The following is a 20,549-nucleotide window of genomic DNA, read 5'->3' as shown; positions in this document are numbered from 1 at the left end:
AGGGAAGTTGTGAATATCTCAGGATATATGAATGTAGGACCTTCAGAGGATACACAGTTGAGAGGGCCATTGAACAGAACTTTACAATGACAAAATGATTCCCTAGTGATCGACCATTTAAGGCATGTGGATTGACACAGAGAAGAGGAAGTATTTGAGAATGCTCAAAATTCTGGACCTAACAAATACCTATGGTAGACCAGACAACCACAAGGTAAAAAAGATTGCTTGTGTGTGTGTGTGTGTGTGTGTGTGTGTGTGTGTAGCTTGGGGGGAGCTTTTAATATTATTTTGGAAAGACATGGTAGCAATGAAGAAATGGAGGATTGGTATGTATTTGAGACAGGACGTGGGATGAGATAGAGTTTATTAAGGATCTTAGATGTCTATGTCTTTTCTAGCAACAAAGCAATCTAAAGACAGGATTGGAACGGGACTTAAAATGAGCAGTCCCCACTCAGAAGAGAAAGTGTGTCCATAAACAAAGAAAGAGCCTAGACATTTTATGTAATCCTTAGTTATCCGTCAAGAGTTGAAGCAGAAGTCACTGCCATAAGCCATGTTTCCTTCTACACTCTGTGTTTGAATTATCAGCTCACTCTCAATTTCCCCTGACCTCGCTAAGCTTTAGCCAGCACTAGTCCTAAACCTTGACCCACAATCCAAGTATGAGGTCTATTGATTGATGTTTCCAAGACTGATTTTGCTTGTTTCTGATAATGACCCTATATAACTCTACCCCTTCTTACCCTCCTCAGAAAAATAACTGTATCCAAGACCTCAGAAGGCTGAAGTGTGCCATGCCTCCTTTCTCACCCTCTACCTTTGTGAACATCTCTCTGATGCTTCCAAAAAAAGTCTTTCTTCTTCTAGTCTCTATATTTCTGCTTCCTTTTGGTTCTGTCCAGTGGTGCTGTACCTTCCAGTCATGCCACTTCTTGAAGAGTTCTCTTCTTGGAAGCATGTGTGACTAACAACTCAGTATCTGCATCTCTTTTCCAAGTTTTCTGACTTAGGGGAAATAGAGAACAATGCTTGAATTAGGAATCATGTGCCTCAGTGCCACTGCCCCTCTCCTTTTCCTTGACACTATGCCCATGTGTAAGGGCCTTTAGTAAAACTGCATGGCTTTCCCCTAGTAATAAAAGGGGGAGATAAGAGAGATTGCTGTCTTTCCTGCATAGAATGGGGAATACATGATCTGTGACCAGTACAGAAAGAGTCCGAATGCTGAGGAGGGGGAGTCAGCTTCCTAAAGCAGGAGACTTCATGAAGTTCATCATGTTCTTGGTATTTCCATGGGTGGAGATGAGGGTCTCCAGGAGAGGAAAATCGGTGGACAAGGGCACAGAAATGTGTTTGAGGGATAGGAAGTATTCCAAATCTGTACAAAGTGGGTGTTGTTTAAATGAATTGGGGTCAAAACTTGGAGAGTTCACTCTACCCTATCATCTTGTCTCTTCATCTTTTCCCTTTTATGGTAGGAACTGAATAAGTTATCATCAAGAATTTAATCAACCAGCCCTTAATTCATAGCAAACAGATCTCATATTCTTGCCGATATAATCCAGAATGTTTAAAATCCAGAAATATTTCTCCAGTAACTCTCATCTTTAAGGTAATTCCGATACTTATTGCAGAGGTTATTATTTCAAGTAGTTTTATACTTGATTGTCTAGGATTCTCTAAGTATATCATCATATCATCTGCAAAGAATGATAGCTTTGTTTACTCTTTCTCTGTTCTAATTCTATAAATTTATTTTTCTTCTCATATTACTAAATCTAATTCTGAACCTAAGAATTTCTAGTGCCATGTGTAGCTCCAGTGCAATATTCATAGCCCACATGGCAGCCATGAATATCACAGCACAATTCAGAATGATGAAATACCACAGACTCTCCACGTGGAAGGCAGAACCAAATCATTTATTCAGACCGCAGAGATGAATCCATCACAGCGACAAAAATCTATACACAATAACAATGCAGAGGACAACACCATCCCCCAGCCTTCCCCTGCTAGGCTTCCCACAAACCAGGTCCATCACACTCATCACAAGCAGGCTCTCTTAAACAAAGTCACAAACAAACGCAAAATCACTCACACTACCCAGGAGCCTGCATCCTTCCTAGCTCTGACCGCTCTAAGACTAACTTCCTCTCAGCTCTACCCTAGCTCTGCCTCTTCCTGCTCCATCCATTCAGCAAACTCCTCCCAGTGTAGGCTCCATATGACTTAATGGGCCTGTTAATGAATAGGAAATATTTTCTAATTCAAATGACCATTACATTCAGTCCCAAGATCCTTCATATTCATTACAAAGGTCGTTGGGGCAACTGGTGTCAACAGAACTTTACAACAATGGAACAAGGATCACAGAAAATGAGAACACAACACAATTATCTTAGGGTGGGGTTTGACCACAAGCACCCCATCTTTTCCCCCTCAAACAAATGGGGCCCAAAATCTTGGGGTAAGGGTTGAAAGTCTCTTCTTCCATAGCTACTTCCTGTTGAGATTGGAAAGAGATCTGTCCCTGCCCCAAAAGGTCCCATTTGAGAGATCAGTTCTTTAGTTGGAACCTGGAGTTTGTTCAGCTTCAGGTTCACAGATGACACAGCATCATCATGGAGAGGGGATGACATCCAGCTTAAGTGATCAGGCATCCACAGAAAACAAATCTGATAAACAAGGTGAACAGGCAAAAAGCCAAAAAGAAACAAGGAGATAATCACCAGAAGCAGGGTAGGTATTGGGTCAATCATACTTCTGGAGTCCATGAATTCATTATCATAGCCTCATTCAATACTATTTACTGTTTTCCAATTTGCAGTCCTGGGGTCATTATTCTGGCTAGAGGTACACTCTCTTTAATCTGAGCTGGGGCCTGGCTAATCCTCCATTCTCCCTTCGGGTGTGATGAACCTGTATACAGTGTTTCAGAAGGAACTGCAGAGTCTCCTCCTACCTCCTTGCTCAGTCTAAAATCATGCTTCTTTCCGCAATACATTTTATATAGTTCATTAGTTGTAATGTCATCTATTCTTCCCAAATCTACCCCTGCTCTCAACAGAGCAGCATACACCTCTTTTCTGACCCTGAATCCACTGGTTATCCCTTTGTCTTTCTCGAGAAAAACCTATGTTTTTCACTAATTCTCACTATTCAAGGTACCAATGAGTCTCCCATTTATTGGGTGAATCAATTCTAAACATCTGTGACCTGCTGAGTAAAATCCTCAATTACCTCCCCAAACACTGTGGGGGTCCCTCATTCCCCTGCTTCCTTCTTAGTACTGGCCGAACCTCAGCCTCCTCACTTATTTCATTCTTCTCCCACACAACTTCCTGGTCTGTGTTTAGTCCGGAATCAAGCCCACTCTGTGCAAGGGCTGCATTCACTTTTCCTATTCTTAACTTTCACTTCCTGTGAGAAAAACCAACAGCCCTCTCTTCTACCACCCAAAACTCTCCAACTTTCTTTCCCAAAGGACAGCCCGAACACTGCAGGACAAAAATCTCTTCTGCAAACCAGGCAACTCCCTTTCCATTTGAGCCTTCTCCTCCAGCAGACAGTCTCTGCATTTACATACATTTTGAGGCAAAAATGACTTTTTCTTTTCCAAGTCTCCGGTGCCCTCACTGTGCTCATGGCTCACAAGATTCCAGCCATCTTCAGGAGCCCGAGTCCTTCCTCCAGTCAAACCTTATCAAGGCCCAGCCTATCCTACATAGCCCTGTCATTTCTTTGCCTGGTCCCATTATAATTCCCTGGAAACATCTTTTGAAGTCTCCGGGTTCTCTCTTCTGTAACCCTGGTTCCCAGTCTTCACAAAGTCCTGTGCCTTTAGCCCATTTTCTTTCTAGGGAGAAGCAAAACTCCTCCCACCCTGGGACGTTCATTTCTTCCTCTCTCTCTTCTGCCTTTCTGTCTCCAAATAGAGGCCTGATATTTTGCGATCCCATCCCCATTGCCATTTAGCATCAATGCAATATTCACAGCGCCAGTGGCAACCATGAATATTACAGCGCAACTCAGAATTGCGAAATACCACAAACTCTCCACATGGAAGGCAGAACCAAAACATTTATTCAGACCCAAATCCATCACAGCAACAAAAATCTATGCACAATCACAATGCAGAAAACAACACCATCCCCCAGTCTTCCCCCTGCTAGACTTCCCACAAACCAGCTCCATCAAACAAATCAAAAGTAAGGTCCCTTAAACAAATTACAAACAAACCCTTTTACTCATGCTACCCAGCAGCCTGCATCGTTCCTAGCTCTGACTTCTCTCAAGATTAACTTCCTCCCAGCTCTGCTCTAGCTTGGCCTCTTCTTGCTCCACCCATTCAGCAAACTTCTCCCACCACAAGCTCCATGAGACTTAATAGATTTATTAATGAATAGGAAAGATTTTCCAATTCAAATTACCATTAAACCATATTGAATAACAGTGTTGATAATGTACATCCTTGTTTCACCCCCAATGTTTTTGGAAGTACTTGTAGCTTATCCCCATTACATGTAGTGCTTGCCAATGGTTTTAGATAGATGCTAAAATACTATTAAGTAGAGGGGAAAAAGCAAATGATTTGCTCGGGGTCCAACAGCCAGTAAGTGAATCTGAGACAGGGTTTGAACTCGGGAAGATTAGTCTCCCTAACTTCAAGCCTGGCACTCTATCCACTCAGCCAACTAGCAGGTAGCTGACTTTTTTGAACATGAATAAGCCACACAAATTCTGATTCGGAGAATAATACACTGAGGTTTGCAATGTGTGATAATCTATAATACAAGTTATTCAAGAGTATTTGATAATATAGAGATGAATTTGTTCATGAATATATTAAAATTTAGAAGGCAGCAGAATATAATTAGTACATGTTAGATGGCTTGAAGAAGTACTCAGTGATTTGAGATTACAGCACATAAAAGATCTGGTTTTGGATTAATATGGAATAGAAATAAATGGAGAAAGAAAAGATTACAGAGACAGAAAAATAAAATGAGAAGTTCTGGAGAGAATGTAGGAAACAAGGAGAGTAATGTATTGCTGGTGGAGTTGTGAAGTGGTCTGTCTAATCATTATGGAGAACAATTTGAAACTGTGCTCAAAGGACTATAAAACTATACACACCCTTTGGCTCAGAAATATGGCCATTATGCAAATACACCAAAGAAATAAAACAAAAAGACTCATATATAGTAAATATTTATAGCAAATCTTTTGGTGATGGCAAAAAATTGGACACTGAGGGGTTGGCCATCTATTGGGAATGGTCAAAGGTGCTGTAAGAAATGATGAAGGAGATGGTTTCAGAAAAACTTGGGAAGAGATTTATGAACTAAGGCAAAGTGAAGTGAGAAGAATCAGGAGAACAATATGCACAGAAGGAGCAATGTCATAAAGAAAAACTTAAAAGATCTTAATGCAATAATTGATCACAATTTCAAAGGACTTACTATAACAAAAATCATCCACATTCAGATAGAGAATGTATCGGCTCAGTGCAGATTGAAGAACACTTTTCTCTTTATTTTTCTTCATTTTGGGGGTCCATATCTAATGTAAAGTATTTTCATGATGTCACATGTAAAGTGAGTATATTTCTTGCCTTCTCAATGAGTGGCAGAGAGATGGGAGAAAAAAGGGGATTTTGTAGTGAAAATTAAAATAAGACTGAAAACTATAAAAACATAACCTTGTTGGTAACTAAAATGTTATATTAACATAAAGGAATTGCAGTTCATTAATATGAGTGGAATCATGAGTGGATGTCTGCAAGATTAAGAGTGAATTTTTTTTGTGATATGCAGTTGAGAAATAGGTTACGTGAATTGGGGAACTGGGAAATTATGTCATTGGAGGGCACATTAGATGAAATCAAATAGGATAAGAATAGGAATTGTGGTGCAAAGAAAATCTGTGAGTGTATTCAGTTATGAAGGAGGGGAAAATATTCAAGATAAGGATAGCATTATATACTATCTAGGAAAATTTTGTTTGGCTGATTGAGTTTGGATAGAGTGAGCATCAAGGAAAGAGAAATGTCTGAAAGATGGACATTGACAAAAAACCTAGAAGCAACAACGTGGAGCAAAAATATTCTGAATCTCCCACCTCCCAAAAATTTAGTGATAGGGGTGGAGGTATGGCAGAGAGTGTAGCTAGTATTGGAAAGTGTGATGAAGGAAGGAGGTTCATCTGGAGAGAAGTAGGTCTCAGTGAGTGGTAGTATGTGAGAGAAGTGAGAACTTTCAGATGGAAGGAAGCTTGTTGATAATGCAACATGCATTCTAAAGAACACATTGAAAGGGAGTATCAAAGATTTGGACATCAAATAGTAGAAATTTTGTTTTGGAGTTTTGAGATTAACTGGAATTAGGAAGGAGATGCTTGACATTTGGGGATGAGGTATTATTTGGAAGCTGGAAGCTCAGTATAACTGGGATTATTAAAAGTAAAAGAGGGTGGTGGTGTCCAAAACATTTTTTATTATTAGTTATTATTTATTATTATTTTTTCATTATTAGTCTAGGCAACATATCAGTGAATGTCAAGATGTTTGCTGAAGGCCATTAGAAATGTAAATATGATTCCCCCATCCTCACATCATGGTAGGTTGTGGTTTCCTTGTCTTAGAAAGGGTCAAGAAACTTTTCTTGTCCCTTTGTGAAGGCAGGCACAAACAGAAGGAAGTATAGCGTGAGATTCTGTGATCCTAGACAGAAGGCAAGAGGAGGAATGTCCCAGGTCCCCTGATGCAATGATTTACTTGTCCTTAAAATTGATTATGCCTCTGGTCAGAACTAGGAGGCAATGATCCAAAACCATTCCTTCCTGTGAAAACTACTTTATTCTTTATACCTTCCTGGGTGTTTTTGACTGGGCTTAACAGGATCATGTAACACTTGGGAATAAAAATGCAGCTCAGTAGCCCAGCACTGGATGCCAGGATGGAGAATATTTCCACGGTAACTATGACCTTCCCCTTGGCGCTGTGGTATGTTGGGAGGAAGGAGATCCAGACACTACAGAAAATTAACATGCTAAATGTGATGAACTTGGCTTCATTGAAAGTGTCAGGGAGGTTCCTGGCCAGGAAAGCCACTGTAAAACTGCACAGTGACAGGAATCCCATGTAGCCCAGGACAGAATAGAAGGCAATGACAGAGCCCTCATTGCATCCAATGATGATCTGACCTGGCTCTGAATGTGTATCTGTATCTGGGAAAGGGGGGGATATCCCCAACCAAATACCACAGAGAGTAACTTGAATCCCAGAACAGATAACAACAACAGAGTTAGACACCCTGGATTGCACCCACATTCTACCCCTACTCCCTGGTGTTGTAAGCCTAAAAGCTAGGACTACTGTGGTAGTTTTGGCCAAAATGGCGGACACAGCTACAGTAAACACTATTGCAAATGTTGTTTGTCTGAGGAGGCAGGTGACTGCAGTGGGACGACCAATGAAGAGCAAGGAGCAGAGGAAACAGAAGTTGAGGGAGATGAGGAGAGTATAGCTGAGAGCTCGGTTGTTGGCTTTAACTATGGGGGTGTCTTGAAATTTCACAAATACCTAGAAAACCAGAGATGTAATTAGAGAGAAAGAAAGAGCCACACAGATCAGAGCCATCCCTAAAGGTTCTGAAACATCCAGGAAAGTCACAACCTTGGGAAGGCACCGATTTCTTTCCTTATTTGGATACTCATCTTCTGGGCACTTCATGAAATGCTTCATATCTGCAAGGGACAAACAAGTTCTTAGGAATTTAGTTTCAACAAATTAGCCCCAACCCCCTGGAAAACAGGTACAATTGGTCAAGGTACTATTTCTTACTTCACAAAGCATAATGTCTCCTTCTGTGGGGGAGATGATCATTGCTAAGTAATCTAGTACTCAATACAGGCTCAGTTTAGCTATACTCTATTTTTTAAAGTTGATTACATTTTCCCCATATTCACCTTTTCTAACGGAATACAAACTTTTCACACAATTCTATGTTATAGTACAATCAAATGGAAACTGGAGCCTTTTCATACTGTTCTCTCAATCCTCTCTGAATAAATCATTTTGTAGCAATAACTCGGATTCATGTGATGTGAGAAATTTGCCAGATACTAAGCTTTGAATCAACAATTAATTGTCTGCTATGAGTCAGGAACTTGAATTTCAAACAGAAATAATGAAGCAATAACTACTCACAAGACACATACAATCTAACACTATGTAGGTAATAATACAACTTGACCTTTTAAATAGTCTTTATGGTGATGTCCACTAGCAAATGTATAAACTTCCACACTTTTTTATGTAATTAAAAGTCAAATGAATAATCAGTTAAATCATCCATCCTTGGTCAAGTAAATGATACTGTCTATTTCCTGTTTATTTCATCTGTTGACCACACACTTTATCTGTTCACTAGGTGTAATCAATAAATGGACACTTTCTAGATGTGACAGGAAATTAGTTTGAGATATTTGAGGGCATTTGCCTCATTATCAGGAGTCTCTGTGATTTCAAGGAGCTAGTTGGCATCAGAAATATTTGTTTTTGTATTTGAGATCAGATGTATATATAGCGTGAGATTCTGTGATCCTAGACAGAAGGCAAGAGGAGGAATGTCCCAGGTCCCCTGACGCAATGACTTGGTTAAATGTCAGAAATGTGATGTATTGGTTGGGGATGAGTAGAATGCTAAGCTTTAGCCTTGGTCACAGACAATTTCTCCCTCCTTTGGCTTAGGGCGTTCTATTAACTGTGAAAAAACAGGATGACTTGGACTTTTTCTCTGAAATACTAGCATCACCTTCATAAGGGTTAACCATAACGTATACATTTGAAGCAAAGGACAGACTTATTGTAATGAGAAAAGGTGATTCATGTCTTTACAATGAGCTTAAAAGAAAAAAAAAACATATCATTCCTACCAACAGATCTTTAGGGCAGTAGGAAAAATGATTTGCAGAAGCTATGAATTATTGTTCCTCCACCCACATTTGTTTCATTTCCTGTTGAAGTTTGAAGCTCATTACTTCATATACTGTCAATGTACATATGAAGCCTTACTTTGGTGGTTTGAAAAGAATCCATCTATGGATGGTCCTATGGGTGAAGAGTCATGGTCTTTGAAAAGAGATGCTTACTGCATTTGACGTTAGGTATTTTGTGCTTGAAAAATATACTGATGCTACACTGGGAATGGAGTTGGAGAGGTGTGAGTAAATGTGAGAGAAGGATGTCAGAAGAGGGTAGAGATCATTTGTGAACTGAATAATGAGGGATATGGGGTAGAGGGATCCTATGGTAGGGCAATGTTATCTCTGATGCCTGAAACAATTGACATTTTTTCTGGGTGAGAAATAGAAGAAAAGGTAAATCCAGGGGGTAAGTCCTCCTTGGCAGTGGCAGAAAATGCCTAGAATGGAGAGCATAGAATAGATGCCTTAGAAATTTTGATTACATAAAATAAAGAGACTATATAATTATAGAGGCTGTGCATCATAGATGGAAGTTCTAGAATAGACAAACAGACAAGATGGATACTAAAGGGAGAAAAAAATCATTTTTGGAAAGGCATACAAAAATGAAAATTCAAAAAGTAATGGACATGAATAGCTGAAGGGGGAGGAAAAGGGAAATCTACTGACTGAGAGTATAAAATAGTTGTGGGGGAATTATATAACCAGATAAAAATAAGGAGCAAAGGATTCTAATAAATAAAACCTCAAAGGAAAAGGGGCAGCAAGCAAGAAGGTGGGGGATAAGAGGGGAAGAGATCCTGTAGGAACAGGACAACCTTAAAATAACAGATTAATGTAAAATAACTGAAAGATGATAATACTTTATTCACAAGAGAAGATGGAGAAAGCATACCTTGAAAAAACCCACTACAAGAGATTGAGGAAAATATAAGCCTAATCCTTACATCTTAAATATAAATGGAATAAACAATCCAATAAAATGAAAAAGTGAAAGCTTGGATAAGAAAATAAAACACTCCAATCTGTTGCCTATAAGAAGCATATTAAAAAAGAAACACATTTACAAATAAACAAAACCTGCTCAAAAGTGTTGCTATCAGTGATTTGATGTCTAGCTCAATTTCTTTATTATAAGTGGTGCTTTTCTGGCACATGTCTGCTACTGAAATTTTTGGGCAAAATGCTATGCTTATTTTAGTCACTTAATTTTAATGACTTCAAATTGCTTTTAAAAGTGGTCATCCTGATGCACAGTTCCACCAACAAAGTCTATTTTCCCACAACTCAATAACTTCATATTCTTATATTTGCCAATTTGTGATGTGAAATCCCTTTTTTAGTTTGACTTGCATTTCTTTTATTATTCATCATTTTGAATATTCTTTCATATGGGAGTCAACTTCACAATTCTCCTGAGAATATACATTCATGCCCTTTAACCACTTATTGTAAGTGTAAGTAAGGTGGGATTTTAATTGCTTCTTTTCTGGAGTTCAGCTTCCCAGGCTCAGACTAAGTTCTAAACATTTTAAGGATTAATCTCCTTTGAACCCCGATAATTCACAGCTATGTGGAGTCATGTAGATCTTGTATCTTCCAGCTCTGAGCCAATCAGGGACTGAGTATTTGCTATATATTCTGGGAGGTTGGCATTTTCCTTTTGGTGAACTTTTCATTCCCTGGGCTAGACTTTGGATAACCATTTGTTAAGAGCCCTTCCCACCATCCCTCACCCCCCGACTTCTCAGATATTGATTCTCTTCCAGTCTGGTGGTGTATGTGGGTAGTTGTATTACTTTGTTGAGAAAGTTAGAGCCGTGTCTGTTGAATCAATGTGCTAATTTCTCTGTTTCTATTTTCTGTCTCTGCTTGCACTTTCTATACTCATTTCTTTCTGCTTATCTGTAGTTAAAGTAATATTCGTGACCCTGTTAAAGCTGTCTTTACTTTGGAAAAGCAGATAAAAGAACCTGTGCTAGAAGCCTACATTGTGTGCATGTGTCATTGCTGCTACACTTATTAAATATTTTATTACAAATGTGTGTATTATAAATACGTATATTTAAACACATATGTCTATATACACGTGTGGGTATGTATGTGTATATGCACATATGCATGTGAGCATGCATGTATGTATCCATTGGTATCAAACTCAAATAGAAATTGATCCCTGCTGGCCACACATTGACTTAGAAAACTGCAGATTAACGTTATTTATGAAGTATTGTGCCATTATTAATTTTCTTAAACATTTCCCAGTGACATTTTCATGTAGTTCTGGTCACCCTCAGGAGTTTGGCAGACTGCCTGTGACCCACATGGCATGAGTTTGACAGCTCTGATGTATACCAAACCGTTATCTAAAAAGTTTCATTTGATACAAATATTTTTTCCTATGTATCCACTTCCCTTAATAGTATAAACACAAGGCTGTATCTTGTCTTGTGAATGTTCTTTTTTACTTTTGTCTCTTGAATTCTCTAGCCTTTTTCAAGATGGAAGAAATATTTTCTCTTCTGCAGGAGAACTGTTTTAGACCACCCGACTGCTTTTGCCTCTTCCTCTGAGATTACTTTCACTATTCACACACACACACACACACACACACACACACATATGTATATACACATATATATGTATATATGTGCCTCTATTTACCAATCACATTTTCTCTCCCTTAAAATATGACATCTTTGAAAATATCTCTAGGATTTAGTACAATGCCTGAAATATAGTAACTCCTGAATGAATTTTGACCTGCTTGCTTAATTAACACATCTGCGACAGACTCTGTCTTTGTCTTCAAAAACCTTAAACCAGGAATGCGGAACCCGTGTCCTTGAGACCACTCTTGCATAGTTTATAAATATAATAGGTTGTTACACTGCTGGGTTTGCATAATCAATGACCCAAATAACGCAGCCCACACTGGTTCTGAAAAGAGGGGCAAGGCTTCCTGTGACAGAGATTTTAAAGGAAATACAGAGACTCTTACATGTAATTCATGATATACTTTACTTCCTAAATGATTTGTCACAATATAACTTTAAAATTTTGGAGGAATTAAAACATCCAGCTTATAATATGGGCACCCATTTTTGCTGGGAATAATCCTCACAAAACTCCATTAGGCTAAAGTGTCCAGTGAATGTAGCACCCAAGATGTTCATAAATTCTGATCTACCCTACCACAGGTATTTTATCTAAGTACATATTCTTCCACACTCAGATAATTCTATCTCATTGTATGCAAAACCATAACAAAATCATGCAAATATGTTCTACAAAGAGGTAGGGCAATATAACTATTTTTTCTATGTAGTTTGGTTTTGAATAATACACTAATGTTGAACACCATTTCTAACCATGTATCATTTATTCAAGCTCTTCTTCTTAGCCTCAAACTTTTCCTGGACTCGCTATTCTCTTGTATATCCTGTTGTTCATGCAGTGATTAAGTTATTTGTAACCCTAGAGCAACACATCAGTTTATTATATCCAGTGAAAACTACCTGCAGACACTTACTCATCTGATTGGAGATCTCCCCCTCAGGGCACAAGGAACAGTTGAAGTAGCAGATGGGCTGTTCCTCCAGTGGGGTTTGCCTGAATCCAGGATCACAGCTCTCACTGCATGTGGCAGAGGGAATCTAGTGACAAGGGAGTAAAGTGCATCATGGTTCTGGAAATTAACAAGACACGAGGTGGTATATCATTATCAGAGAGTGCATGATATTGATTTGAGGCAAAGGTAGCTTATCCTATAGAAGAAATACGAGAATTATTCAAATACCAATGGAATACGAACTAGAAAGAGCATAAGGCTGAAAACAAAGAGATGTGGATGCTAGTCCCATAACTGCCACTACTTGTGGAAAACTAACTCAACATTCTAGACTTTGTGGATTTCAATCATTTGTAAGAGAAAGAATTTGAACAAGTGGCTATCTCAGGTCCTTGTTTATGTAGCCTTTTGTAATCCTCACTGCAATCTGTGTCTTTTTAATTGTTACAATATAAGCCCCCGAAGGAAATGGAAGTGATTGACCTAATATAGACTTAATCTGTCGCATATGGGATGCAGAATGACGATAACTTAAAGACAAGACTGATTTAGTTATTAATTATAAAGGAAAGGGTAAATTTCACAATCTTATAGAGAAACAATCTATTGGTTTCAGAAATGCACTGTTTCAGAAATTTGCTCTCAGACACATTACTGAACTCCTAATGGTCTAATGTAACTTTATTTTTACTGAAGTAAGATTAATGTTTAGGTGATTTCATTCACAGAACCACACCAGGTAGTGGACAAAACACTGATTTGGAATCAGAGGGCACTGGTCCAATAACTACCTTTCTATTTCTCATTTTCTTAATATCACATAATACGGCTTAGCAACATGGGCTTTAAAGTTCATTCCACCTCTATGTCTAATGGTGCTAAATATCTCGAGTTTAAAGCCATTTGATGAATTACTTACTTGACTTTTTCACCCAGAATTTTGCTGCAAAGAGAAAAATCAGTGTGGATGAGGATTTACTCTACTTTATGGATAGAGAATGTGGAGTGAACTAAGCAGAGCAAAATTTGTACACATGATTATATAAAAGATGGATATTACAATTGTTTCAGACCTTATTATATGTCCAGCTCCACACTATGGCCTTCTCATTAATGATAAGATCCTGACCAGTCTCAGCCTTAGGGATGAACTGTCCAACTTTCACCAGAGCTTCACCATCGATATCAAAAGTTACATAGTTCAAGATGTTGTATTGAGCCTCAGGGTTTCTATTCTCATCCGTAAACACCTGGTCACCAGCACTGTTGTTAAACTGGATATTCTTTAGAAATGGATGGAGCTGTAAGAGAAGAGAAATTTCAACCACTGCCTGGTGCCCAAAGTAGTAATCTCCCAGCATGAAGACCTGTGAGTTGTTCAGGAAGTGATTCAGTGGTCAACAAGTGTTTATTAAGCCCCTAATATGTCAGGCAAAATGCTAAGAAATGGAGAACATAAAAATCAGATCCCGTTCTGAAGGACCCTATATTTCGTCTGGAGAGAGGTATAATGGAAAAGAGAAATCCATAAAATAAGCCCTACAAGATCATAATAAAAAGTAACTAGAGTGCAATGCCTAGAACATATGCCTTGGGAGCTTTGAATGCATGAAGAATATAGAAAGATAATTACATGCATTGTGAATCAGAAAATGAGTGTCTAGAGTAGACAGAAATATATGGTGAACAATGAAGACAACGAGATAAATGTTTCTTTTGAAAAGGGACTTAAAAATGAAATTTATAAAAATGAACAGGTAAGGAGAGAAAAGAAAAATCCACTTGGAAGGGTAAAAGAGGGGGAAGAAATCTGTAACCAGATAAAAAGAGGAGAGAAAATAGGAACTAATAAACAAAATCCAAGAACAGAGGTACAACAAATGAGAAAGGCATATTAGGGTTGAGGGGAATAGTGCTACTAGAAACAGTTGTCTTAATAAAACATTAAAACAAACTGAATGAATGAACTTAATTAGAAAAGGGGGAAAACATAAAAAAATAAAAACATAAAATATAATACCAACTCATAAATTTAAATGAAATATCCAAATAAAATGAAAAAAGGACTTGTAAAATACTAAAGAATTATTGATCATTCATTTTTAATTACATATGTAGTTTGCTTCCTATAAGACATAGTCTCAGAAAACTAAGGAATCATTGACCTCATTTATTAGTAATTGCAAGTTTAGCTAATAAATTAATCTTGTTCAAAGTTTTTGCCTGTTTCCTCCATTCACGAATTTGTTACACAGCACTGACAAATTGAATAATAAACAAAACTATAGAATCAAATGCTTATAATTAAATAAAAAAATTAAAATGGTAAACAGGAGCAGAACCAAGATGGCAGAATAAAGGCAGGTCCTTCCCTGAATTTTTCTCCAAAACCCTCGAAATATTTTTTAAAAATTACTCTAAACAAATATTAGAGTAGCAGAGACCATAAAAAAAAAAACAACTGGAGTGAAACAAATTTCCAGCCCAAAACAATTTACAAGTTTGACAGGAAAAGTCTGTTCCACCAGGCAGGTAATAGAATGGATTAAAAGCCATAATCCAACAAAATGTTGTTTACAAGAAACACACTTGAAACAGAGGGATATATTCAGGGTAAAGGTAAAAGGTTGGAGCAGAATACATAACTCTTCAACTTATGTAAAAAAAAAGCTGGGGTAACAATTCTAATCTCAGACAAAGCAAAAACAGAAATAAATCTAATCAAAAGAGATAGGAAGGAAACTATATCCTGGTAAAAGGCACCATATAAAATGAAGAAATACCATTACTAAATATATGTGCACTAAGTTGTACAGCATCTAAACTCTTAGAGAAGAGGTTAAAGGAGTTACAGGAAAAATTAGAAAGCAAAACAATACTACCTGCTCAAAAAAAAAAACCAAGAAAGAAGATAAGGAAGTGAATAGAACTCTGGATAAGGTAGATATGACAGATCTCTGGAGAAAATTGAATGGAGATAGAAAGGAATATACCTTCTTCTCAGTGGTACATAGCACATATACATAAATTGAACAAAGATTAAGGAATAAAAACCTCACAATCCAGTGCAGAAAGGCAGCGCTATTCAATACATCCTTCTGAGATCACAGTGCAACAAAAATTATATGTGAACAAAGACCACGGAAAGATAGACCAAAATTAACTGGAAATTAAATAATTTAATCCTAAATAATGAGATGGTTAAAGAAAAATCACAGAAATTATTAATAACTTCAATCAAGAGAATGACAATAATGAAACAACCTACCAAAATTTATGGGATGTTGTAAAAACAGCTCTTAGGGGAAGTTTTACATCGTTGAATTTCTACATGAATAATGTGTGTGCGTTCGTCCTTTGTTGCTGAAGACCATGCTATCAGAGAAATAATGACATAACTTTCACTTGACTTTATTTTGAGTGAGGTCATCAGCCTCACTTCTCCTCCAGAGTCATCCGAATCCAGTGACCAGATATTCATCAGGATGACTGGAGATGACCCAGGATGAGGCAGTTGGGGTTAAGTGACTTGCCCAAGGTCACACAGCTAGTGAGTGTCAAGTGTCTGAGGTGAGATATGAACTCATGTCCTCCTGACTCCTGCACTGGGTCTCTATCCCCTCCACCACCTAGCTGCCACACATGAACGAAATAGAGAAATAGGAGATCAATGAATTGGGCATGCAGCTGAAAAAGCTAGAAAAGGAACAAATTGAAAATCCCCAAGTAAGTGGTGAATTAGAAATACTGAAAAACAAAGGAGAGACTAATAAAAATGAAATTAAGAACACTATTTAACTAATAATTAAAACTAAGGGTTATTTTTATGAAAAAAAAACGAATAAAATTGATAAACCTGAGGGGCGGAGCCAAGATGGCAGAGTAGAAAGACGCACATACACATAGCTTCGAACCCACAACCCATAGAACGTCTGTAAAAAGAAACTCATGGCAAATTCTGGAGTAGTAGAGGCCACAGAACAGTGGAGTGAAGGATATTTCTGTTCCGGAGGGACCTGCAAACTTCTTGCAAAACATCCTCCCCGCTGTGGACTGGGCACTGGGACTGGGAGCCGAGTACAGCCCTGCTGTACCCGCGGCACCGAGACAAGCAGATCCGAGCAGGCTTCAGGGACGGGATCTCCAGTGGCTGCGCAGGTCCCTCCACCCACAGGTGATGGGGGTCGGTGAGAGGGTGTCTTTAGTGGGTCGAGAGGGGAGTGGGGAGCCCCCATAACGCAGGCCCCCTCGGGAGGCAGCAGATGAGGCAGCGGCAGACCAGGGCTCCCCAAGCAGGGTGGAGCCTGGACCCATTGTTGAAGGTCTCTGCATAAACCCCCTGAGGGAACTGAGCCCCGTGAGGCGGGCCTGCCCCAACCTGAGCACCTAAACTTAATCTCACACTGAATAGCAGCCCCGCTCACGCCAAAAGCCCTGAGGCTGGGAAGCAGCATTTGAATCTCAGACCCCAGGCTCTGGCTGGGAGGATCAGGAGGAGAGGTGGGTGTGAGGAGAATATTCAGAGGTCAAGTCACTGGTTGGGAAAATGCCCAGAAAAGGGAAAAGAAATAAGACTATAGAAGGTTACTTTCTTGGTGAACAGGCATTTCCTCCCTTCCTTTCTGATGAGGAAGAACAATGTTTACCATCAGGCAAAGACAAAGAAGTCAAGGCTTCTATATCCCAGCCCACTCAGTGAGCTCATGCCATGGAAGAGCTCAAAATGAATTTTGAAAATCAAGTTAGAGAGGTAGAGGAAAAGCTGGGAAGAGAAATGATAGACATGCAGTCAAAGCATGAACAGCAGGTCAGCACCCTGCTAAAGGAGACCCAAAAAAATGCTGAGGAAAATAACACCTTGAAAAATAGGTTAACTCAATTGGCAAAGGAGGTTCAAAAGGCCAATGAGGAGAAGAATGCTTTCAAAAGCAGAATTAGCTAAATGGAAAAGGAGATTCAAAAGCTCAGTGAAGAAAATAGTTCTTTCAAGATTAGAATGGAACAGATGGAGGCTAATGACTTTATGAGAAACCAAGAAATCACAAAACAAAACCAAAAGAATGAAAAAATGGAAGATAATGTGAAATATCTCATTGGAAAAACAACTGACCTGGAGAATAGATCTAGGAGAGACAATTTAAAAATTATGGGACTACCTGAAAGCCATGATCAAAAAAAGAGCCTAGACATCATCTTTCATGAAATTATCAAGGAAAACTGCCCTGAGATTCTAGAACCAGAGGGCAAAATAAATATTCAAGGAATCCACAGAACACTGCCTGAAAGACATCCAAAAAGAGAAACTCCTAGGAACATTGTGGCCAAATTCCAGAGTTCCCAGGTCAAGGAGAAAATATTGCAAGCAGCTAGAAAGAAACAATTCAAGTATTGTGGAAATACAATCAGGATAACACAAGATCTAGCAGCTTCTACATTAAGGGATCGAAGGGCATGGAATAGGATATTCCAGAAGTTAAAGGAACTAGGACTAAAACCAAGAATCACCTACCCAGCAAAACTGAGTATAATACTTCAGGGGAAAAATTGGTCTTTCAATGAAATAGAGGACTTTCAAGCATTCTTGATGAAAAGACCAGAGCTGAAAAGAAAATTTGACTTTCAAACACAAGAATGAAGAGAAGAATGAAAAGGTGAACAGCAAAGAGAAATCATAAGGGATTTACTAAAGTTGAACTGTTTACATTCCTACATGTAAAGACAATATTTGTAACTCTTGAAACTTTTCAGTATCTGGGTATTGGGTGGGATTACACACACACACATGCACACACGCACACACACATAGAGACAGAGTGCACAGAGTGAATTGAAGAGGATGGGATCATATCTTTAAAAAATGAAATCAAGCAGTGAGAGAGAAATGTATTGGGAGGAAAAAGGGAGAAATGGAATGGGGCAAATTATCTCTCATAAAAGAGGCAAGCAAAATACTTATTAGTGGAGGGATAAAGAGGGGAGGTGAGAAAAAAACATGAAGTTTACTCTCATCACATTCCACTAAAGGAAAGAATAAAATGCACACTCATTTTCGTATGAAAACCTATCTTACAATACAGGGAAGTGGGGGATAAGGGGATAAGCAGGGTGGGGGGGGATGATGGAAGGGAGGGCATGGGGAGGAGGGAGCAATTTGAGGTCGACACTCATGGGGAGGGGCAGGATCAAAAGAGAATAGAAGTAATGGGGGACAGGATAGGATGGAGGGAAATATAGTTAATCTTATACAACACAACTATTATGGAAGTCATTTGCAAAACTACACCAATTTGGCCTATATTGAATTGCTTGCCTTCCAAAGGGAAGGGGTGGGGAGGGAGGGAGGAAGAGAAGTTGGAACTCAAAGTTTTAGGAACAACTGTTGAGTACTGTTCTTGCCACTAGGAAATAAGAAATACAGGTAAAGGTGTATAGAAAGTTATCTGGCCCTACAGGACAAAAGAGAAGATGGAGACAAGGGCAGAGAGGGATGATAGAAGAGAGAGCACATTGGTCATAGGGGCAATTAGAATGCTTGGTGTTTGGGGGGGGAGGGGATAAAGGGGAGAAAATTTGGAACTTAAAATTTTGTGAAAATGAATGTCAATTAAATTAATAAATAAATAAAATAAAAATAAAATAAAATTGATAAACCTTTGGTCAATTTGATGGAAAACAAAGAAGAAAAGAAAATTACAATATTAATAATGAAAAGGGTGAACTCACTTCCAATGAGGAGGAAATTAAAACGATTATTAGAAATTACTTTGCCCAACTGTATGCCCATAAATTCCACAATCTAAATGAGGTGGATGATTATTTTAAACAATATAAATTGCCCAGATTAACAGAAGGGGAAGTTGAATACTTAAAGAACTCCATCTCAGAAAAAGAAATTGAACAAGTCATCAATGAACTCCCTAGAAAAAAAATCTCCAGGTCCAGATATATTTACCAGTGAATTCTATCAACTATTTAAAGAACAGTTAATTCCAATACTAAAAAGACTATTTGGGAAAATTGGGGAACGAGTCCTACAAAATTCTTTTTATGATACAAATATGACTCTGACACCTAAACCAGCAAAAGCCAAAATAGAGAACGAAAATCATAGATCAATTTCTCCAATGAATATAGATTCAAAAATTTTAAATAAGACGCTAGCAAAAAGAATAAAGCAGCTTATCATGAGAACAGTACATTATGATCACGTAGGATTTATAACAGGAATGGAGGGTTGGTTCAATATTAGGAGAACTATCAGCATTATTTTTTTTTATTTTTTAATGTTTAACAATCACTGCCATACAATTGTGATTTTATCGCCCCTACCCCCCACTCCCCCCTTCCCTCCCCACGACTGCATACAATTCTGTATAGATTCTACATACACTTTCCTATTGAGTATATTTTCACTATAGTCATGCTATGTAGTCAGACTAAGATAAATGAAAGAAATCGTATAACAAATCAGAACATGATACACAAACACATACACATACACAAACATGATCTGTTACATTATGTGAGTGACTTCCATATTTCTCTCTCTGAGTGTGGAAGGCATTTTGCCTTGAGAACCACCATTAGGATTTTTTTTTTTTGTAAGAAGTTCTTGTGTTATTACAAAAATCTAAGTCTACCAGAAAAAACTCTCACACACTGTGGTCGTTGCTGTGCATAAAGTTCTCCTGGTTCTGCTCCTTTCACTCAGCATCAGATCATATAAGTCCTTCCAGGCCTCTCTGAAGTCTTCTTGTTCATCATTTCTTATGGCACAATAGTACTCCATTACATTCATATACCATAATTTATTCAGCCATTCCCCAATTGATGGACATCCCCTTGACTTCCAGTTTTTGGCAACTACATAGAGTGCTGCTATAAATATTTTTGTAGATGTGGGACCCTTTCCCATTTTTATGATCTCTTGGGGATATAGTCCTAGTAGCGATATTGCTGGGTCAAAGGGTATGCACATTTT

The 20,549-nt window shown here is 38.4% G+C and overlaps 1 protein-coding gene across 1 annotated transcript in view; it reads right to left on the bottom strand.

Moving 5' to 3' along the window:
• Window positions 1–6,790: 6,790 nt before the first annotated feature.
• Window positions 6,791–20,549, bottom strand: part of LOC140502137 (vomeronasal type-2 receptor 26-like) — a 70,042-nt gene continuing 56,283 nt past the window's right edge. The window contains 3 exon segments of the mRNA XM_072606487.1: window positions 6,791–7,755; window positions 12,530–12,653; window positions 13,642–13,869. Coding sequence (XP_072462588.1) covers window positions 6,791–7,755; window positions 12,530–12,653; window positions 13,642–13,869 — 1,317 coding nt within the window.

The sequence above is a fragment of the Notamacropus eugenii genome, chromosome 4, assembly GCF_028372415.1.
Source record: "Notamacropus eugenii isolate mMacEug1 chromosome 4, mMacEug1.pri_v2, whole genome shotgun sequence".
Lineage (NCBI taxonomy): Eukaryota > Metazoa > Chordata > Mammalia > Diprotodontia > Macropodidae > Notamacropus > Notamacropus eugenii.
The sequence above is the reverse complement of the archived record's forward strand: the minus strand, read 5'-3'. Positions and strand labels throughout refer to the sequence as shown.